This window comes from Ranitomeya imitator, chromosome 6 (assembly GCF_032444005.1).
Source record: "Ranitomeya imitator isolate aRanImi1 chromosome 6, aRanImi1.pri, whole genome shotgun sequence".
NCBI classification, from domain to species: Eukaryota; Metazoa; Chordata; class Amphibia; order Anura; family Dendrobatidae; genus Ranitomeya; species Ranitomeya imitator.
In genome coordinates, this window is record NC_091287.1 from 339523464 (window position 1) to 339544988 (window position 21525).

At 41.6% G+C, this 21525-nt stretch overlaps 1 protein-coding gene across 1 annotated transcript in view; it reads right to left on the reverse strand.

Annotated features, from left to right (window-relative positions):
- LOC138641406 (Y+L amino acid transporter 2-like) overlaps positions 1-21525 on the reverse strand; it is a 113763-nt gene that overhangs the window by 29790 nt on the left and 62448 nt on the right. The window contains exons 5-9 of the mRNA XM_069728938.1: positions 21292-21415; positions 20039-20142; positions 19624-19720; positions 17489-17638; positions 13549-13732 (exon numbers count right to left, since the gene is read on the reverse strand). Of these exons, the coding sequence (XP_069585039.1) occupies positions 13549-13732; positions 17489-17638; positions 19624-19720; positions 20039-20142; positions 21292-21415 (659 nt within the window). The remainder of the gene's footprint in view (positions 1-13548; positions 13733-17488; positions 17639-19623; positions 19721-20038; positions 20143-21291; positions 21416-21525) is intronic.

The window sequence follows — 21525 nt, forward strand, 5'->3', positions numbered from 1 at the left end:
AAGAGGAGACCGGACCCTGAGGAAGATTGTGGAGAAGGACCGATTCCAGACCTTGGGGAACCTGAGGAAGCAGTGGACTGAGTCTGGTGTGGAAACATCCAGAGCCACCGTGCACAGGCGTGTGCAGGAAATGGGCTACAGGTGCCGCATTCCCCAGGTAAAGCCACTTTTGAACCATAAACAGCGGCAGAGGCGCCTGACCTGGGCTACAGAGAAGCAGCACTGGACTGTTGCTAAGTGGTCCCAAGTACTTTTTTCTGATGAAAGCAAATTTTGCATGTCATTCGGAAATCAAGGTGCCAGAGTCTGAAGGAAGACTGGGGAGAAGGAAATGCCAAAATGCCTGAAGTCCAGTGTCAAGTACCCACAGTCAGTGATGGTGTGGGGTGCCATGTCAGCTGCTGGTGTTGGTCCACTGTGTTTCATCAAGGGCAGGGTCAATGCAGCTAGCTATCAGGAGATTTTGGAGCACTTCATGCTTCCATCGGCTGAAATGCTTTATGGAGATGAAGATTTAATTTTTCAGCACGACCTGGCACCTGCTCACAGTGCCAAAACCACTGGTAAATGGTTTACTGACCATGGTATTACTGTGCTCAATTGGCCTGCCAACTCTCCTGACCTGAACCCCATAGAGAATCTGTGGGATATTGTGAAGAGAAAGTTGAGAGACGCAAGACCCAACACTCTGGATGAGCTTAAGGCCGCTATTGAAGCATCCTGGGCCTCCATAACATCTCAGCAGTGTCACAGGCTGATTGCCTCCATGCCACGCCGCATTGAAGCAGTCATTTCTGCCAAAGGATTCCCGACCAAGTATTGAGTGCATAACTGAACATTATTATTTGTTGGTTTTTTTGTTTGTTATTAAAAAACACTTTTATTTGATTGGATGGGTGAAATATGCTAATTTATTGAGACAGGTTTTTTGGGTTATCAGGAGTTGTATGCCAAAATCATCAGTATTAAAACAATAAAAGACCTGACAAATTTCAGTTGGTGGATAATGAATCTATAATATATGAAAGTTTAATTGTAATCATTACATTATGGTAAATAATGAAATTTAACACTATATGCTAATTTTTTGAGAAGGACCTGTATATATAAGAATTTTTGTGTGTTTTCTATTAACATGTATTGTTGTTCTTCTTTTCCCAGTCCGGGAGTACTGGATTTAACCGGGTATCACCAAGCACACACTACACTTCACACTCCGGCCACTAGGGGGAGCAAAAGGCTTATTTATTGGGCCACATTTCACATTGGTAAAATGCATCTGCATATTTCCCATAAGGGATGGGGGCAGTGTTCTGGAATCACTGTGTTGAGAAACACGTGATGGTGTCTCCGCGGTGTTGGATGTTTTGGTCTCCCCGAGGCCAATCATCTGTGCCTTTATAGCCTTTTTACTAGGCACTGCTCCTAATAGCCAGATTCCTACTCCACACTGATGAGGGGCAAAAACCCCGAAACAGCTGTCTGTGGATGGATACCATGCTTGGCATAGGTGGCTTTCCTTCATAGGATGCTGCCCTTCCCGTGGTTGTTCCTTCCCGGGGAATGGCCTGGCTATTCACTGCTTGCGTCGAGAAACACGTGATGGTGTCTCCGCAGCTTCTTTACATGAGATTGCTATGAGTGACACCCTGTGGTCGGCGCTCATAGCAAGCCTGTAATTCTGCTGCATAGAGGTGATCTGTGCATCACCTCTATGTAGCAGAGGTGATCGAGTAGAGGACGCTTCTAGCCTCCCATGGCGGCTATTGAAGCATGCCAAAATTAAAAAAAAATGTGTTTAATAATATAAAAAAAAAATAAAAAAAATATAAGTTCAAATCACCCCCTTTTCGCCCCAATCAAAATAAAACAATAAAATAACATATTTGGTATCGCCGAGTTCAGAATCGCCCGATCTATCAATAAAAAAGGATTAACATGATCGTTAAACGGCGTAGCGAGAAAAAAATCAAAACGCCAAAATTACATTTTCTTGGTTGCCGCAACATTGCATTAAAATGCAATATCGTGAGATCAAAAGAACGTATCTGCACAAAAGTGGTATAATTAAAAATGTCAGCTCGGCACACAAAAAATAAACCCTCACCCGACCCCAGATCACGAAAAATTGAGACATTACTTGTATCGGAAAATTGCGCAATTTTGTAAAAAAATTTTTTAGTAAACTTTGGAATTTTTTTGTCATTTAGATAAAAGAGAACCTATACATGTTTGGTGTCTACTCGTAATGACCTGGAGAATCATAATGGCAGGTCAGTTTTAGCATTTAGTGAATCTAGCAAAAAGGCAAACAAATAACAAGTGTGGGAGTGCACGTTTTTTGCAATTTCACCGCACTTGGAATTTTTTTCCCATTTTCTAGTACACGACATGGTAAAACCAATGGTATTGTTCAAAATTACAACTTGTCCCGCAAAAAAAAAGCCCTTAACCCCTTCATGACCGGGGGATTTTTCGTTTTTCCGTGTTCGTTTTTCGCTCCCCTCCTTCCCAGAGCCATAACTTTTTTATTTTTCTGTCAATTTGGCCATGTGAGAGCTTATTTTTTGCGGGACGAGTTGTACTTTTGAACGACATCATTGGTTTTAGCATGTCGTGTACTAGAAAACGGGAAAAAAATTCCAAGTGCGGTGAAATTGCAAAAAAAGTGCAATCCCACATTGGTTTTTTGTTTGGCTTTTTTGCTAGGTTCATTAAATGCTAAAACTGACCTGCCATTATGATTCTCCAGGTCAGTACGAGTTCATAGACACCTAACATGACTAGGTTATTTTTTATCTAAGTGGTGAAAAAAAATTCCAAACTTTGCTAAAAAAAAAAAAAAAAAATTGCGCCATTTTCCGATACTCGTAGCTAGGGTTGAGCGAAACGGGTCGAAATTGTTCAAAAGTCGCCGACTTTTGGCAAGGTCGGGTTTCATGAAACCCGACCCGACCCCAGTGGGGGGTCGGCCATGAAGTTGGCGATCTTTTGAATCTGGAATCGGAATTCCGATCCCGATTCCCGATATGTTTAAGATATCGGGAATTGGTATCGGAATTCAGATTAAAGTGTAAAATATAGAATTAAAATAAAAAATATTGCAATACTTACCCTCTGACGCGCCCTGGTACTAACCGGCAGCCTTCCTCCTTCGAATCCGCGCTTCTAGGACCTTGTCGTGACGTCGCGGTGACGTCGCGGCTTGTGATTGGCCGCGCGGCCGCCCATGTGACCGCTCGCGCGGCCAATCACAAGCCGCGACGTCACCCGCGACGTCACCGAAGGTCCTGGAAGGGCTGATTCTTAGGAAGGAAGGCTGTCGGAGGGAAGCAGGGCGCTTCCGAGGGTGAGTATATACCTAATCGGAATATACTCACCCTCGGAAGCGCCCTGCTTCCTTCCGACAGCCTTCCTTCCTAAGAATCAGCCCTTCCAGGACCTTCGGTGACGTCGCGGGTGACGTCGCGGCTTGTGATTGGCCGCGCGAGCGGTCACATGGGCGGCCGCGCGGCCAATCACAAGCCGCGACGTCACCCGCGACGTCACCGAAGGTCCTGGAAGGCTGATTCTAAGGAAGGAAGGTTCCCGGTTAGTACCAGGGCGCGTCAGAGGGTAAGTATAAGGATATTTTTTATTTTAATTCTATATTTTACACTTAAATATGGATCCCAGGGCCTGAAGGAGAGTTTCCGCTCCTTCAGACCCTGGGAACCATGGAAACCCAATGCACTGCATTGGGTTTCGAGTTTCGGCCGACCCCGACCCCGACTTTTTTATAGGATCGGCCGATTTCACTCGACCCGACTTTTCCAAAAGTCGGGTTTCGTGAAACCCGACCCGATCCTATAAAAGTGAAGGTCGCTCAACCCTACTCGTAGCGTCTCCATTTTTCATCATCTGGGGTCGGTTGAGGGCTTATTATTTTTTGCGTGCCGAGATGACGTTTTTAATGATAGCATTTCGGTGCAGATACGTTCTTTTGATCGCCCGTTATTGCATTTTAATGCAATGTCGCGGCGACCAAAAAAACGTAATTCTGGCGTTTCGAATTTTTTTCCCGCTACGCTGTTTAGCGATCAGGTTAATACTTTTTTTTAATTGATAGATCGGGCGATTCTGAGCGCGGCGATACCAAATATGCGTAGATTTGATATTTTTTTTATTGATTTATTTTGATTGGGGCGAAAGGGGGGTGATTTAAACTTTTATGTTTTTTTTATTTTTTTCACATTTTTTTAAACTTTTTTTTTTAACTTTTGCCATGCTTCAATAGCCTCCATGAGAGGCTAGAAGCAGGCATAGCACGATCGGCTCTGCTACATAGCAGCGATCTGCTGATCGCTGCTATGTAGCAGAATTGCACGTGTGCTGTGAGCGCCGACCACAGGGTGGCGCTCACAGCGACGGGCAATCAGTAACCATAGAGGTCTCAAGGACCTCTATGGTTACCATTCACAAGCATCGCCGACCCCCGATCATGTGACGGGGGTCGGCGATGACGTCATTTCCGGCCGCCCGGCCGGAAGCGGTAGTTAAATGCCGCTGTCTGCGTTTGACAGCGGCATTTAACTAGTTAATAGGTGCGGGCAGATCGCGATTCTGCCCGCGCCTATTACGGGCACATGTCAGCTGTTCAAAACAGCTGACATGTCCCGGCTTTGGTGCGGGCTCACCGCGGAGCCCTGCATCAAAGCAGGGGAGCCGGCATCGGACGGTATAGTACGTCCGATGCCGGTAAGGGGTTAAATGGCCATAATGACAGAAAAATAAAAAAGTTATGGCTCTGGAAAGAAGGGGAGCGAAAAACGAAAGCGAAAAAAGCTCAGGGGGTTAAGGGGTTAATATTCTATCTTTCAATGTTAAAATTAACCTACCCTTAAACTTACAAAACCAGCAAAGGATCAAATAATTATTTCCCTCACTGTCTGTGTGTATATATAAACACTACCGTTCAAAAGTTTAGGGTCACCCAGATAATTTTTTGTTTTCCATGAAAACTCATACTTTTATTAATCAAATGAGTTGTCAAATGAATTGAAAATCTAGTCTAGTTATTGACAAGGTTCGAAAAAAAGATTTTTGTTTGAAATAATAATTTTCTCCTTCAAACTTTACTTTTGTCAAAGAATGCTCCCTTTGCAGCAATTACAGCATTGTAGACCTTTCTAGCAGATAATTTGCTGAGGTAATCTGGAGAAATTTCACCCCATGCTTCCAGAAGTCCCTGCCACAAGTTGGTTTGGCTTGATGGGCACTTTTTGTGCACTATACGGTCAAGCTGCTCCCAAAACAGCTCAATCAATGGGGTTGAGATCTGGTGACTGCGCTGGCCACTCCATTACAGATAGAATACCAGCTGTCTGCTTCTTCCCTAAATAGTTCTTGCATAATTTGGAGGTGTGCTTTGGGTCATTGTCCTGTTGTAGGATGAAATTGGCTCCAATCAAGCACCACCCACAGGGTATGGCATGGCATTGCAAAATGGAGTGATAGTCTTCCTTATACAAAATCCCTTCTACCTTGTACAAATCTCCAACTTTACCAGCACCAAAGCAAACCCAAACCATCACATTACCTCCACCATGCTTGACAGATGGTGTCAGGCACTGTTCCAGCATCTTTTCAATTGTTCTGAGTCTCACAAATGTTCTCTGTGATAAAAATACCTCAAACTAGGATTCGACTGTCCATAACACTTTTTTCCAAGCTTCCGCTGTCCAATGTCTGTCTTCTTTTGCCCATATTAATCTTTTCCTTTTATTAGCCAGTCTCAGATATGGCTTTTTCTTTGCCACTCTGCCCTAAAGGCCAGCATCCCGGAGTCGCCTCTTCACTGTAGACGCTGACACTGTGAGGCGTCGATTTCTTAAACTACAGACTCTAATGTACTTGTCTTGTTGCTCAGTTGTGCAGCGGGGCCTCCCACTTCTCTTTCTACTATGGTTAGAGCCTGTTTGTGCTCTCTTCTGATGGGATTAGTACACACCGTTGTAAGAAATCTTCAGTTTCTTAGCAATTTCTCGCATGGAATAGCCTTAATTTCTAAGAACAAGAATAGACTGTCGAGTTTCACATGAAAGTGAAGAGTTTAATGGAACCAACAAATGTAATGCTCCAGATTCACAACTAGCTCAAAGGAAGGTCAGGTTTGAAGGTTCTCTAATCTGCCAAACTGTTTTCAGCTGTGCTAACATACTTGTACAAGGGTTTTCAAGGGTATTCTAACCATCCATTAGCCTTCTTACACAGTTAGCAAACCCAAAGTACCATAAGAACACTGGAGTGATGGTTGTTAGAAATAGGCCTCTACACACCTATGAAGATATTGCATTAGAAACCAGATGTTTGCAGCTAGAATAGTCATTTACCACAATAACAATGTATAGAGTGTATTTCTGAATCATATAATGTTAGCTTCACTAAAAAACAGTGCTTTTCTTTAAAAAATAAGATAATTTCTAAGTGACCCTAAACTTTTGAATGGTAGTGTGTATAAATATGTATAAATATATATATATATATATTGTGAGGTATTGACCCTGTTACAGCTAGGAGACACTGTTTGTACTCTCCAGAATGCGCACGGAGGCGTAGTGAGGCCATGAGGGCATATGGCAATCACAGGTGTTGCTGTGATTAGAATGGTGAAGCAGTGACTGATTAAAGGCCCTGTAGTAGAGGGGGAGGTTTGTCAGTGTTGAGCTTGGAAGCAGACAGAGCAGTTGTCTGCAGAGCTCTTTCTGTGTGGAGCAACACAGGGGAAAAAGAACCAAAGGAACAGACACCCTGCATCTTGGGCTGTTTTATGTTTACCCGGCTGCAATCCGGAGGATAAAGAGTGCAGTACACTGCGTGAGTACAGAGCCTTGGTACCAGTGTGCAGTCGCCCAGGGAAACTGGACAGAGGGAAGTCCGGCCTGTTTATTGACTGCAAACTACAACCGTTTACTGTGTATATTCCATTGGTCTGGATGAAGAAGCCGTTTACTGTGTGAAGTAACACAATAAAGGAACATTTTGTTTGAACTTGCTTGGGTCACTGCCGTTTCACTGCGTATGGTCATATCGTTGCATTACTATATATATATATATATATATATATTGTGACAGGGTCACCGGCACTGTACGTGAGGGGAGATATTTGTCACAGAGATTGCTTTCCTCCATGATCTAGAAATCCATAAGTTTATTTTCAGCATGCTATGTGATGAAGGAGTTAAGCAGCCATGTTATAGGTGGATTTTTAGGTGAGTAGGTAAAGAGATGGGCAGGACGCCTACTCACCATATCTCCACCTTAAGGGTTTGGCTGGGGAAATAAATGTCCATCCAGTTTTTCTTTCCTCGGTCTGTGTTGTGTTATGTGAAGGCCAGGAAGTCTCCATATTGAAGTTCCTGTGAGAGCTGCCATATGCTTTGGCCCAGAAGTTCTGGGCAGAACTGTGTATGAATTGGGTTGTCATTATGATTTAAAAAGAAAAAGCCACAGTAGTTTGACAATAAATGCTTTCACCCAACCACTAACCATGAGTGGAGAAAACGTTTTGGTGTTATCATTCATATTCTCTGAAAAAAGGCCAAGAAAGCAAACATTCTTACAGGATATGTAAACTTTTGAGCTCAACTGTATATACACAGTGTTGAATGTAAGTTTTTGGTACACAGCCAATTTTGCACGCTTTTCCCAATTGTGTGAGACAGAATCTTAAAAAAAAATCGAGAAAATCACATTGTATGATTTTTACATAATTAATTTTCATTTTATTGCATGAAATAAGTATTTCACACAATAGTTAAACAGAACTTGATATTTAGTACAGAAACCTTTGTTTGCAATTACAGAGGTCGGATGTTTCCTGTAGTTCTGGACCAAGTTTGCACAAACTGCAGCAGGGATTTTGGCCCATTCCTCCATACAGATCTTCTCCAGATCTTTCAGGTTTCGGAGTTGTCATGGGGCAACATTGAGTTTCAGCTCCCTCCAAAGATTTTATATTGGGTTCAGGTCTGGTGACAGGCTAGGTCACTCCAAGACCTTGAAATGCTTCTTAGGGAGCCACTTCTTAGTTGCGCTGGCTGTGTGTTTCGAGTCATTAAAGGCACGGATGATTGACCTCGTGGAGACCAAAACATCCAACACCGCGGAGACACCATCACGTGTTTCTCAACGCAGTGATCCAGAACACTGCCCCCAAATATGCAAATGCATGTAGAGGAGCTGCGGAGACACCATCACGTGTTTCTCAACGCAGGCAGTGAATAGCCAGGCCTTTCCCCGGGAAGGAACAACCAAGGGAAGGGCAGCATCCAATAAAGGAAAACATCCAATAAAGGAAAACCACCTATGCCAAGCATGGTATCCATCCACAGACCAGGCCTGGCTATTCACTGCCTGCGTTGAGAAACACGTGATGGTGTCTCCGCAGCTCCTCTACATGCATTTGCATTTTTGTTGGCAGTGTTCTGGATCACTGCGTTGAGAAACACGTGATGGTGTCTCCGCGGTGTTGGATGTTTTGGTCTCCACGAGGTCAATCATCCGTGCCTTTATAGACTTTCTACTAGGCACTGCTCCTGATAGCCAGTTTCCTACTCCACACTGATGAGGGGCAAAAACCCTGAAACAGCTGTCTGTGGATGGATACCATACTTGGCATAGGTGGTTTTCCTTTATTGGATGCTGCCCTTCCCTTGGTTGTTCCTTCCCGGGGAAAGGCCTGGCTATTCACTGCCTGCGTTGAGAAACACGTGATGGTGTCTCCGCAGCTCCTCTATATGTTTCGAGTCATTGATATACCGGAAAACCTAGCCATAGCCCAACTTCAATGCTCTTACTGAGGAAAGGAGGGTGTGCAGTGCTGTCATCGTGTCCTCTTTGCATAAAAGCACCCCCAAAGTATGATGTTTCCCCCACCATGCTTTACAGTTGGGATGTGTTCTTGGGCTTGTATTCATCCTTCTTCTTCCTCCAAACATGGCAAGTGGAGTTGATACCAAAAATTTCTATTTTGGTCTCATCTGACCTCATAACCTTCTCCCATGCCTCCTCTGGATCATCCAGATGGGGATTTGTGAACTTCAAATGGGCCTGGACATGTGCTGGTGTCAGCAGTGGGACATTGCATGCCCTGCAGGATTTTAATCCATGACGGCGTAGTGTGTTACTAACAGTAATGTTTGATACTGTGGTTCCAACCCTCCTCAGGTCATTGACCAGGTCCTCTCATGTAGTTCTGGGCTGATTCCTGACCTTTCTCAGAATCATCCTTACCCATGAGGTGAGATTTTGCATTTAGCCAAAGACTGAGTAAGACTGACAGTCATCTTGTGTTTCTTCCATTTTCTAATAAGTGTGCCAAGAGTTGTTGCCTTGTCACCAAGCTTCTTGTCTATTGTTCTGTAGCTCATCCCAGTTTAGTACAGGTCTGCCTTGTAACACTTAATGAAAAAGTCTAAAATTGTATTTATTTTAATACATCATATAGAGGCGTTAGGGTATGGACAAACATAGTGGTTGCTGACTGGCAACTGTTCACTATTGGTCTGCTCTTTTTTGAATACCCGCAGTGTGCCAAATAAAATAAGTAAAAAACATACTTACTAAACTTTCTCCCAGTGATCGCGTGAGATTGTTTATTTCATGTGAGCACTGCAGCCAATTTTTGTCAGTCCCCACTATGAAGGCTGTTGTTCACTGATAGGCTGCAGTACTATTGTGACAAAAGCAATGTCACTCTACAGCGGGCAACAAGCTTGAAAAAGAGGAAAGGCACCAGTCTGGGAGATATTTTATTCAGCATTCTAACAGGGTTGTACAATGCCCATTAATGGACAACCCATTTAGTGCAACTGCAAAGAATGCCAACATGACCTATTACTATTAGGCAACATAGTTTCAAAATGACTGTTAATATCTATGCAGTTTTTCTGATACAATTGTTGTTTCACAGACATTATCAATTCTTTGCACTCTGCGCTGATCCATAGCATAAGTGCATGTGCTAGTTGTGCCTGTGCCTTTGAAGTGTTAGAATCTGTTTAGTTTGTGACTATCCGCCATTTTCTTGTGGAGTTCTGGCTGCTGATCTTTTTCCTCTGGTGCTGGGTTTGTCTTGGGTCAGGTGTTTGTTTCACTCTTTATTAACCAGCACCTGCCTCCCAGTCCTTGCTGGACAACAGTGTTTATCTGCTTGAGCCCTAGCTTGGTGCTTTGCTTTGTCTTCTGTGTGTGTTATTTGTGCAGTGCTGGTAATTCTGGTTCTGCTAGCCTTAGTTTCTGTTTCCTATGGCGGCTGAAACAGGGTTCTGGCAACGCTGAGAGATATTGTACCCAGTTCAGATGATGGTCTGCAGAGGTCAGCTGGAACGATCCAGCACTCAAGAGTCAGTTTTTAGCAGGTTTTAATGACAGGGTTAAAGATTTGCTCATTGCATATCCTGCACCTGCTACGCTTGAGGCTGCTATGCAATTAGCTATCCGGGTGGATAGAAGATTGAGAGGTAGACAGAATGAGGAGAAGGTTTAGTTTGTGACTATCCGCCATTTTCTTGTGGAGTTCTGGCTGCTGGTCTTTTTCCTCTGGTGCTGGGTTTGTCTTGGGTCAGGTATTTGTTTCACTCTTTATTAACCAGCACCTGCCTCCCAGTCCTTGCTTGAGCTCTAGCTTGGTGCTTTGCTTTGTCTTCTGTGTGTGTTATTTGTGCAGTGCTGGTACCTCTGGTTCTGCTAGCCTTAGTTTCTGTTTTCTATTGGTTTCTGCAGCCTTCTCTTTGTTTTCTATTAGGAGGTGACCTGTTTTTGTACCCAGTCCTTAGTTCTTTTAGGGAACACCTTCCCCTTAACTATAGGTCTTCGCTTGAGATTAACCTAGGATCGTCGGTGGGTCTATTCACAAGGAATGGGTCGCCCACTCCTTCATAGGGTTTCAGCCTAGTCATAGTGCAGCGTCAATTTTCCCCCTTCTACCTTAGTCCTGTGTTGCAGATCCATAACATGAAGCACCTTTGCAATGGCCAAGTGTCATTATGATATTATGATCTGCTTGTTTGCTTTGCTTTAAACTTGTGGTTTTCAAGGTATGGCACACATAGAACAATGTGTTGACGCCGCAGCCACATTTGGGATTGGTTACATTTAAATAATGTTCCTACCAGAGGAAAATATAGGGCATATTTGCTATGTAAGATCAGGGGCAGTGACAATGTTTGCCACTAAAAATGCCTCTGAACTCATACTACCTGTTTTAGAAACTGGGCGATTAAATAAATAATTCATTAATAAATAAATCTACATAATTCAACATTTAAATAAATGACATGCGGACATTGTATTAGTCCATTTTACACTTGCCGATGTAATCTACAATGAGTGGAGATCAATTTTTATGCAAATTAATTGGTGCTCAGCAATGGGTAGGAAAGAGAGGAATAGAGGTAAACGCTATGCAGGCACTAACAGAGTATGTAGAGTCCAATTCAGAGGCTGGGTAGGTGCTCTATCCGCTGATGAGCACAGCAAAAATTAGAAAGGAAAAAGGAAGTGAAGGCACTCCAGCCCAGAAATAAAAGAAAAAAACTTTATTTCGGCATGTCAAACCAAGTTAAAAACATGAGAAACATCTGACGCATTTCTGGGTGCTTTTTATGCCCCAGAAACGCGTCAGGTGTTTGTCATGTTTTTAACTTGGTTTGACATGCTGAAATAAAGTTTTTTTTCTTTTATTTCTGGGTTGGAGTGCCTTCACTTCCTTTTTACTTTCTAATCGGCGCTCAGTTATTGACCCCTTTACTTTTACATTTTAAACAGAACAATCATTAATACGATTATTGTGTCCTCATGTTGCTTGGCGCACATTCCTTTTTTACAATGGGTGATGCGTTACCAACAATGCCTTTTATAGATTAATAAATTATATCTGACCACTCATTGATTGAGTGTTTTGCTTGTTCTTTGGGTGATTGCTGGCCTTCGTACATCAGCTAATAATAGGAACAAGAATTCCTATGAACGCTTATTTGTCAATCATCAGTATATCTAAATACACCTTAACTATACATGATTTCTTTGTTGAGAAAAAAGGAGAAACGGGAGCATATAGTCGATATATAAAACGAACAATCTTTATTAATACAGAAAGATTAAAAGAAGGGTATAGGACATAAATACGTGTAACAATGTAACCATGACATAACATGAACAGGGGAGAAAAAACACCCCACATCCCGCCACCCCAACGTAAAGTAATCGGATGGCCGTAATATAGCAATAAATGGTGAGCACCTATGCAGGTGACTACATGAAGACAAAAAATAAATAGGGTCACAGTAGTAATTGGGTCCCACCAAAAAGGTGAGGACCAAATGCACATTAGCAATAAGCAGAAACCTCTGCAGCGGTGGTAGTGCCTAGCTCATAAGTGGCTAACTATATGCAGAGCTTAACAACATGTCTATACTAACAATCATGGTGATCCCTACCACACCAGTAAGGACACAAAAACGTACCATATATAAAGAGTAATAAAGTAATATGGTGTGAGAGGGAATCACCACTGCACTTAGCACCTAATAAAAAGTGCACAGCCAGTGTGCAAAGGTGACCAAAAACGGCCCCAATGCCAACAGTACAAAATACATAGTATGCTCACCTAATGCCCGTGGGGGGAGAGAGATGAGGGGGTCCCGCCGGTGAATACACCCCGACGCGCGTTTCGTGGCGTAAACACGCCGCTTCCTCAAGGGGAATGTGACATTTATTGCTATATTACGGCCATCCGATTACTTTACGTTGGGGTGGCAGGATGTGGGGTGTTTTTCTCCCCTGTTCATGTTATGTCATGGTTACATTGTTACATGTATTTATGTCCTATACCCTTCTTTTAATCTTTCTGTATTAATAAAGATTGTTTGTTTTATATATTGACTATATGTTCCCGTTTCTCCTTTTTTCTCATATCTAGTATTTGGAGCGACTATATAGAGTCTGGGGGATCATCTTATATACTAGTTCGTTTTTCCCAGATTTCTGTTAATATGTACTCGGTATCTTGGTTGGCATGATTTCTTTGTTGTATGTGTAGGGTAGGTGGCCATTTGTGCTTTTTCTTCTTAGGGTACCTAAATACCTTTTCTCTGCCCTATCTGGAGTAAGACTTCTAGCATAGCACACAGAGGTGCACACCACTCATCAGATACTCCAGATTCATGAAGAGATGTGGGCACCTATTCATGAAACAGGAGCATCTGATTCAACCATACTCTATCATCAACAACAGAGAGAAAATTGCTGGTCTTGATGAATCGGGGCCATAGACTTATATTGTAAAAATATGTTTGTCTGTAGCTTCCACTTGAAACAATTCAATGAAGACCAAATCACACAGCTCCCATTGGACTCAGAAATAAATTGTTCATTATTCACTATATGTTCCCATGCTTCTATATCTTAATTTATGATTTCATCTGTATGGAGCAGATTTTTAAATGAATGGGGTTAAATGTAGCCAGAATGAATGTAATCAACTGACTTTGTGTAATCACTACTCACCTAAGAATTTCTTTACAAATGTTGGTTGTTTCTCTGCAGGAAGGTGAAGACAGAGGTAGTATACAGGAGCCCCTGAAAGAACTACAGCTATTCCAACCAGAGAATCAATGGGATCACTATAGAGAGGAACCACTACCAGACAAATACTGCAGATGCAGTATAACACTGGGAAAAACAAGCTCATCTATGGAAAAAAAAAAAAATGTTTAAACAATTAAAAAGAACTACAACATTGTCAAATAAACTATGCTTATAAGTCGTAGGTACTTAGTCTACATTATGATCAAATTATGTGAGCACATCTGCCAGTGACAAGTCGACCTTTTTAGATGGGTGCCTACACAAAAAGATCTACTTCTCATTGGTAATTAGTAAATGTAATCTCTTCATGATGGAGCCAATTTTAGTTTTTCTGCTTTCATTTTTTCTCCATTTCTTTTACGAGCCATAACTTTTTATATCTGATAACACTACACATTATGATAGAATATAACCATATTCTGATGAACATTCTAGGAGGTGGGAACAAAAAATCACCAATTTCACTATATTAGTTATCTAGGCCCACCACCACATGGATATAGTTAGGACAACTGCAAACAAGCCAAAGAGAACCAAAGCAGTCATAGATCCAAAAATATCAATACCTTTATTAAATATTTAGAAAATTCATAAAAGCTTATATACAGACACAACTGGCTGAAAGATGGCATAAAATGTAGCCAGCACCAAAAATTTCCCAGGGTGGGGTATCCCCATGGATTTAGGGTATATAAATATTTAAACACTCAGTAATTAGATGTATACTGACATGTGGCAAGAGTACAACAAGAGTACGGGCCGCAACTATTTCAAGTATTTGCCCAGTCTTAGCCACATGGCCCTTGAAGAAGGTATTATTACCGAAACGCGCGTCGGGGTGGCCGGGGGACTCCAGGAGACTACTCCACCACAAGGTACTATGTGATTTTAATTATGACAAATATATTATTTGTGTTGTACTCTTGCCACATGGCAGTATATATCTAATTACTGAGTGTTTAAATATTTATATACCTTATATCCAGGGGGATACCCCACCTTGGGAAATTTTTGGTGCTGGCTACATTTTATGCCTTCTTTCAGCCCCATATATGCGTTGTGTCTGTATATAAGCTTTTATGAATTTTCTAAATATTTAATAAAGGTGTTGATATTTTTGGATCTATGACTGCTTTGGTTCTCTTTACATTATGATAGAATGTATTGAAAATGGGAATTCCAAGTGGGATGAAGTGGGGAAAACAAACCAACAGTATTTTTTTCTTTTTGTTTGTTTTCATAGCATTTATTGTGAGGAAAACATGACCTGCTAAATTGAGTCCATTTAAGTACGATTACAGCAATACTAAATTTATATATCTCATGTATTATATTTACTGATTTTAAAGAAATCGGAAAATAAAATAAGTAAAATGTGAAAATAGAATCTTATTTGTGTTGTCATTTTCTAGGACACAATTTTTTTCTATTTACGGAGCCGTATAAAAATTTGCTTTTTTTTTCACTGGGGCAGTACATATGGTATATCGTTAGATTGCTTTTTATTCAATTTTCATGGAGCAAAGATGTCAGAAAAAAAACGAAATCCTGACTTTTTTATCATTCTCTTTACAGTATGGTAGTGCAGTGCCCCAGGGTCCTGGTCATTGCAGTAATGTCATTCTTCCACCAGGGGGAGTGATGTTACATCTGAGGGCAATAAAGGAGATCTCTTTACCCGGTATCACAAACCACACAACACACTTCACACTACAGTCCGCCAGGGGGAGCTATGCTCCTATTTATTAGGGCACAAATAGGTAAAACTGGTGGGCTGGACAGTCAGTGAGAGAGAAGCGAGCTGGGCTTCACCCAGTGAGCTGCTATCTGAGCTCCACTCAGGTAGTGGGTCCCTGATAGGGGTGGGATCCCGTCAGAGGCCTAGACAGAAGGCCACGGAGCTGCGCCTGCTTACAGATGCGGCAGCATTATAGGAAAGAGACATTGAAGGGAATTGCGTTGTAGAGAGTGAGAAACGAAGTCATAGCAAAAAGGAGAGGAAGCCAGAAGGAGTTCTGCCCTGTAAAAGGCTGCCTCCTTCTGAGGCGCAGAAGCCAGTAGCCAGAACACCGAGGGAGTCATCGTCTCCAAGCCTGGCTCCAGAGACCGGCAGGACAGCTAGTTCCATATTAGTTGCCCAACCCATACCCAGGAGGCATGGTGGCAACTTATGGGGGCCGGGGCATGCTAGAGTCCCTGTAAAGAGCCTCAGGCCATCAGTCATACGGGTTTGTCCTATCCTTACCATCAGGGGGACAGAGAGAGAAAAAGACATAACATCTACAACAGTTGTGAGGACCTTACTGAGACGCACAGCAGGGAGGTACTACAACACCTAGGCACTAGAGGAAGGCTACTGATTTCCACCTGGATAAAGGGGACTCTGGATTTGCCTTCAGACCGGCCGGACTCTGCCCTGTGATCTTGTGCTCTGGACTGTGGACGCTCAAGCTTTCAGTAAAGGTAAAGAGACTGCAACCTTGTGTCCTCGTTCTTCACTGCGCCTCACACCATCCACCATCTACACTCTGGGAAGCCCTGGGGACTTACTTCACCTGTGGGAAGGTACACCATCTAGCTGCCATAACATCTCCCCAGCGGACCCCTAAGCAGCATCGGTCACCCTGACCGAATACCACAGGTGGCGTCACGAACATTATCCCTTTAAACACCTTTCCCCCCATTTACAACGAATGCCCCTAGGGCCACGGACCAGGTCAGCCACCGTGACATCCCCCTTGAGAACGGAAGGGCCCGGTTCCGAGTACCCCACTGCCCTAACGGGGGCGCTCCAGTAGGTTAAATTATTTTAATATTTGTAGCATCGAATTGTGTGATAACAAATATGTTTATTTTATTTTTTTGCTCCTGAGCCCACTCCATGCATGTGAGCAGAACATCCATCATACATGCACATTGGATGTTGGTAAGGGGTTAAGGGCAGGTAGGATCCAGCTCTAATTAAATACAGGCCTGAACAGATGGGAGGGACACTCATGCAATGTGGAATCAGTCTCTTCAACCGAATAACACGGCCGAGTGCTTTCCGGAGCTTTACCAGGTAGCATATGGCCCAATGTTTTACTGTGGGGCAGTGCGACAAGCACTTTTTTCTTGTGCCGATTCGGCATGAGAAAAGAATAGCATAATGCTACTAGTACATCCAATAATGGGATAACGTGCATCCATGCAAGCCTATGGGTGCTTGTGAAACATCGGACTGTATTTGGATATCATCCGAGTTCAGTCAGATTGCCTTGGACACAGAGAATGGAGAAGACAGAGAAATTAAGTTCTCCGTCTTCTTTGCACATGTGATAAGTTCTCTCATGTGAAAAAATCGGATCACATTAAGGTGACACACGGAGCAAACTCCATGTAACGTTAGCATAATTGGCCCGATTTCCTCGCATGAGCAAATCGTCCACCGTCTCACTGCAGCCTTACCCCGAAATGCATCCAAATGTCACCTTAATTTGGTATGTCTAACTTTGCTATATATTCTTTTTTTGGTTTAGTGCGGTTAAAAATTAACATCTCTGTGCACTTTGCCTAAATGAAAAATATCCCATGTCTCTCCATTGTTAGAAACGGCAAAAAATTTCATGTACAGTCTCATCTTGCAATCATCTGCTATATCCTTTGACCTGATCCGTTTGACCAACCATCTTTTTCTCTGTACAAAACCCACAGATTCACCCAGAAAAACTAAGTATAAGGTCACAATTCTACTTCTTGTTACATATTGAAATACAAAGGGCTATCTGCCTTCAAATTTCTGTAAGAGAAAAATTAATTTTTATATATAAAAAAAATTATAATTCCGCAATCTGAAAATCAGTGTAAGATAAACAAATACCTTCACAGGTCTGTGTATGTCCGGTCTCTTCAGCCTTAAATAAATTTGACCAACTACGGAAAGGCCAATAAATAACCAGTAAGAAAAGCTAAAGTAATCAATGAGCTGAAACACATCATCCACACAAAGGAACACAAGAGCCATTAATCCCTGGATAATGCAAAGAAAAAAAATACATTTTAGCAGAAGAAATAAGTACTGTAATTTTAAAAAGAATTAATATTGGGGTGGCTCTTTCCGTCTTGTTAAAAGAAAGCACTATTACTCACCTGATGAATCTTTTTAATCTTTCATAGACCAAGTAACATCCTGGTGCCACCCCTTGGTCTTTGGTTACTGTTCTTACAGTTCTGCAATGATTGCTATGCCCATCTACCCACATGATGGCACCAATGTACAGCATGAAACAATAGGCATATCATCAATGCAGCAAAACAAGAGCAGACTGAAGAGGAGCACCAGAGTTGCGGCACTGGAGCCGTGAGGATTTATCAAGTGAGTATTGTTTTGTTTGCTATTTTATGGCTCTTATCCCATTAAATTATTTTTCCCCATATCATAAAACTCCATTATCTGAGCCTTCCCTAACAGGGTATTTTACATTAAAAAAAAAAACAAGAAACAGACAAATATATTCTAGTGTAAGCAAATGAAGCAGGTTATATAAAACATATTTTTGTTACAAACTGTTAAAAAAAGGCAAAAATCAGTTACAGTAGGTTAAGTGTATGTTCAAACATGGCATTTTGGCAGCATTTTTTATGCAACCAAAACCTACACTCTTGATAGTAACTGTATATAAAATGTGTTTTTGTTGCGCTTTTTTGCTGTATTTTTCAGGCGGATTACATATGTGATTTGCCTTCAGTACATGTTACTAAAACTAGCTTTACTCACCAGAAAACAGCATAAGGCTATGTGCACACGATGCGGATTTAGTGCGGATCCGCAGCGTTTTTTTCCATGCAGAAACGCTGCAGATCCGCAAATTGATTTACTGTACAATGTAAATCAATAGGAAAGAAAAGCTGTGCTAATTGTGCGGAAAATTCCGCATGAAAAACGCTGCGGATCAAAAGAAGTAGCATTTCACTTATTGTGTGCGGATCTGCAGCGTTTCTGCACCCTTCCATTATAGAAATCCGCAGTGGTAAAAAACACATGAAATCCGCAACAAAAACGCACAAAATCCACATAAAAAACGCATGAAAATTCTGCACCCCAATCCGCAACGTGTGCACATAGCCCAAATGTTAAGAGGCGTATTTGACACTCTCATTGCTTTCTATGGCTGAAGATAGCTGCAAAAATTGGCAATGCTGCACTCTAGTGTTCAAATTCAATCAGGAAATAAAGCTGTGTATGCATGAGATTTCTGAAATCGAATAACTTTTTATTATTGTAATACAAAGCTTCTTTTCTGCAGAATAAAATGCAGCAAAGAAACAATGCTGCAAAAAAGTCAAATGTGACCATAGCCCAATGTGTTCAGTATTCTGTAGCTCACTTTTCAGCTTTGTAGTATAGATTGGGGTTGAAGGTGTAAAGTTATCTCATTATCTTTAGAGTGCAGGGGATTTTTTATATACGGTATGTGGACCAATAGGGGAAGACTTGACATCTAATTATTTATACAGTAGAGGACACTATGGCCCACATTCACTAGCTGGTGGGGTGGGGGTTAAAGGAGATGGATGCTGCACCACCCACTCTCCAGTGTAACTGAGAGTGACCACTTCGAAGGAATGAACAAGAATGTACATCATGATGTGGGTCGGTACCAAGCGGGGTGGTGGAGATGTCACATCCAAACTCACTCCACTGTGCTCCCGCTACACTTATCTACACGTGTGGCTAAGCCGCTCCTGTTAAATTAACCAGTGGCTGGACGCTTGCCAGTGACAAAGAGATCTCCATGTTGGTTTGTTCTGGGTATTTTGCGTATTTAAAATAGATGATGCCTTTGCATTTCACCTGTTTTTTTCCTTATTCCATTAAGTCAATGCATTTTCCATTACAGTCTTCATTAAAATAATATTATATGATTTCCTACTTGCTGGACAAAACAAATGTGATTCTAAAATCTTTATCATTTTTTCAAATTCTTATAAAACTTGTATAAAAGTATTTCTTACGTTAAAAAGCAGGGCAGGAATAGGAGTATATCTATTGATGTGTATCATACACAGAAAGTCAGGAAGTTGTCCTTCTCTGGAGGCCACAAAAAACAGCCTGAAATACATAAAAAAATCCATGAAGCTACTAATGGAATGGAGAACTGTAGATTAACATGTCAATAACACGTCAGTCAGGCTTAGCTCCACGAATCAACAGCAGATTTATCAGAACTAGTGTAAAAGGGAAAGAATAGTTTTCAACAGCAACCAATCAGATTCAAGCTCTCATTTTAGAAAACAAATTTATTGATTAAAAAATAAAAGCAGCAACGTTATTGGTTGCTATTCGTAACGCCTGGAGACTTGCTTCTCACAAATTTTAATAAATCTCACTCGTTATGTGACACAATGTTTTAGTTCTGCTTTGTCTTACCTTGATGATGAAATTATTACTGAGTTTAATCCACCGCAACATGACATAGCCACTGATATCGGGATAAACCACTTTACAAATCCAAGAACTCTTTCAGCAAAAGTCTAAATAAGTAATGACAATGTTTAGCTTTTCCACACTTAAAAAGTGGTTACACTTATTTACCAGAAAACCTTAAAGTGTACACTTCTATACTAAAGATTCTCATATACATTAAATATCTGTCAGCCAAACAGTAGTCACTGACTCCTTGGCTCGGCCTAACGTTCCTGTGCTCTTTACGAGAGCCGCTATCAGACTGTTCTACAAACAGAAAAAATCTTTTCTTGACGGAGAGAAAAAGCATCAGCATTTCACACGGGATCGTTCTCTTCCCGAGACATCAACTGTTGTGGAAGAGTCAAGAGGCCCACGTACATATTAGACTGTTGGCTGATCCCACCAATATTGTTGGATTTGGCTGACAGTAGTCTAATGTGTATGGATGCCTTTACTCTTTGTAGGAATAAATATTCTGTACATCTATGGCTGACTTTAACCGGCAGCCAACTACATCTCTACCCTGTAGTGGTCCCTGTTGGGAAAATGTTGTATATTTATAGGACATAAAGGGTTGATCTCATTTGTCATCTTCCGGAGCATCTGGGCTTCCTGTTTGCTTGGGGTGGCTGCAGATTCAGCTCAGATCAGCGGCATAGTTGTATCATTGGTCTGAACTATGCCACATTGGAGCATTGCATGCACACTATATTTGGCCAGATCATGCGCTCCAGCAATCCAGGAAGCTACATATTAGTGCTAATAGTGTACTACTGAAAAAAGCTTGTAAGCACTGTGCATGCTTGGCCACGCAGCTAGACTGGAGCGGTGTCCGGTAACTAGACAATAAGCATTAAACAATACAATTAAAAATCTTGTGAAGGGAGAGGTTTTTCAATAGGATTAAAAATGCACATCTGCTTGTCTTTTCAAGAACTTTGCAATTTTCACTATTATTGATGTTGAGAGAACACAGTAAACAACATTCATATGGACAGGAGTAGAGATGAGCCAATCTTCTGAAATTCAAATTTTCTGAATTTTCCCTAAAAATTCGATTCACATTGAATAAATTTACTCAAATCTTAAACGTAGAAATCTTGTAAATTGCTAAATAAGAATAACACCAAAAATATCTTAAGTAGTTGTCAAAAATAAAATGGTGAAGTGCACAGTGTTAAAATTGAGACTTCTGGTTAAAACCAAAATGTTACCACAGCGACTGCACTACTGTCCATGATGGTGTTCAGATCCAATTCTGTGTAGTATGCAATATTTGTCATGACATAGATAACTGTCACAAGTGGCATAGATATCACCATGGATAATGGCAAGTTTCTGAAAACAAACAGCAAAATGGTAAAATGTAACGTTACAGATTGACAGGTAATAGTGAAATCTAAATCCATTTAATAAGGGAAACAAAATTGCAATTGCCTGAAAAATGG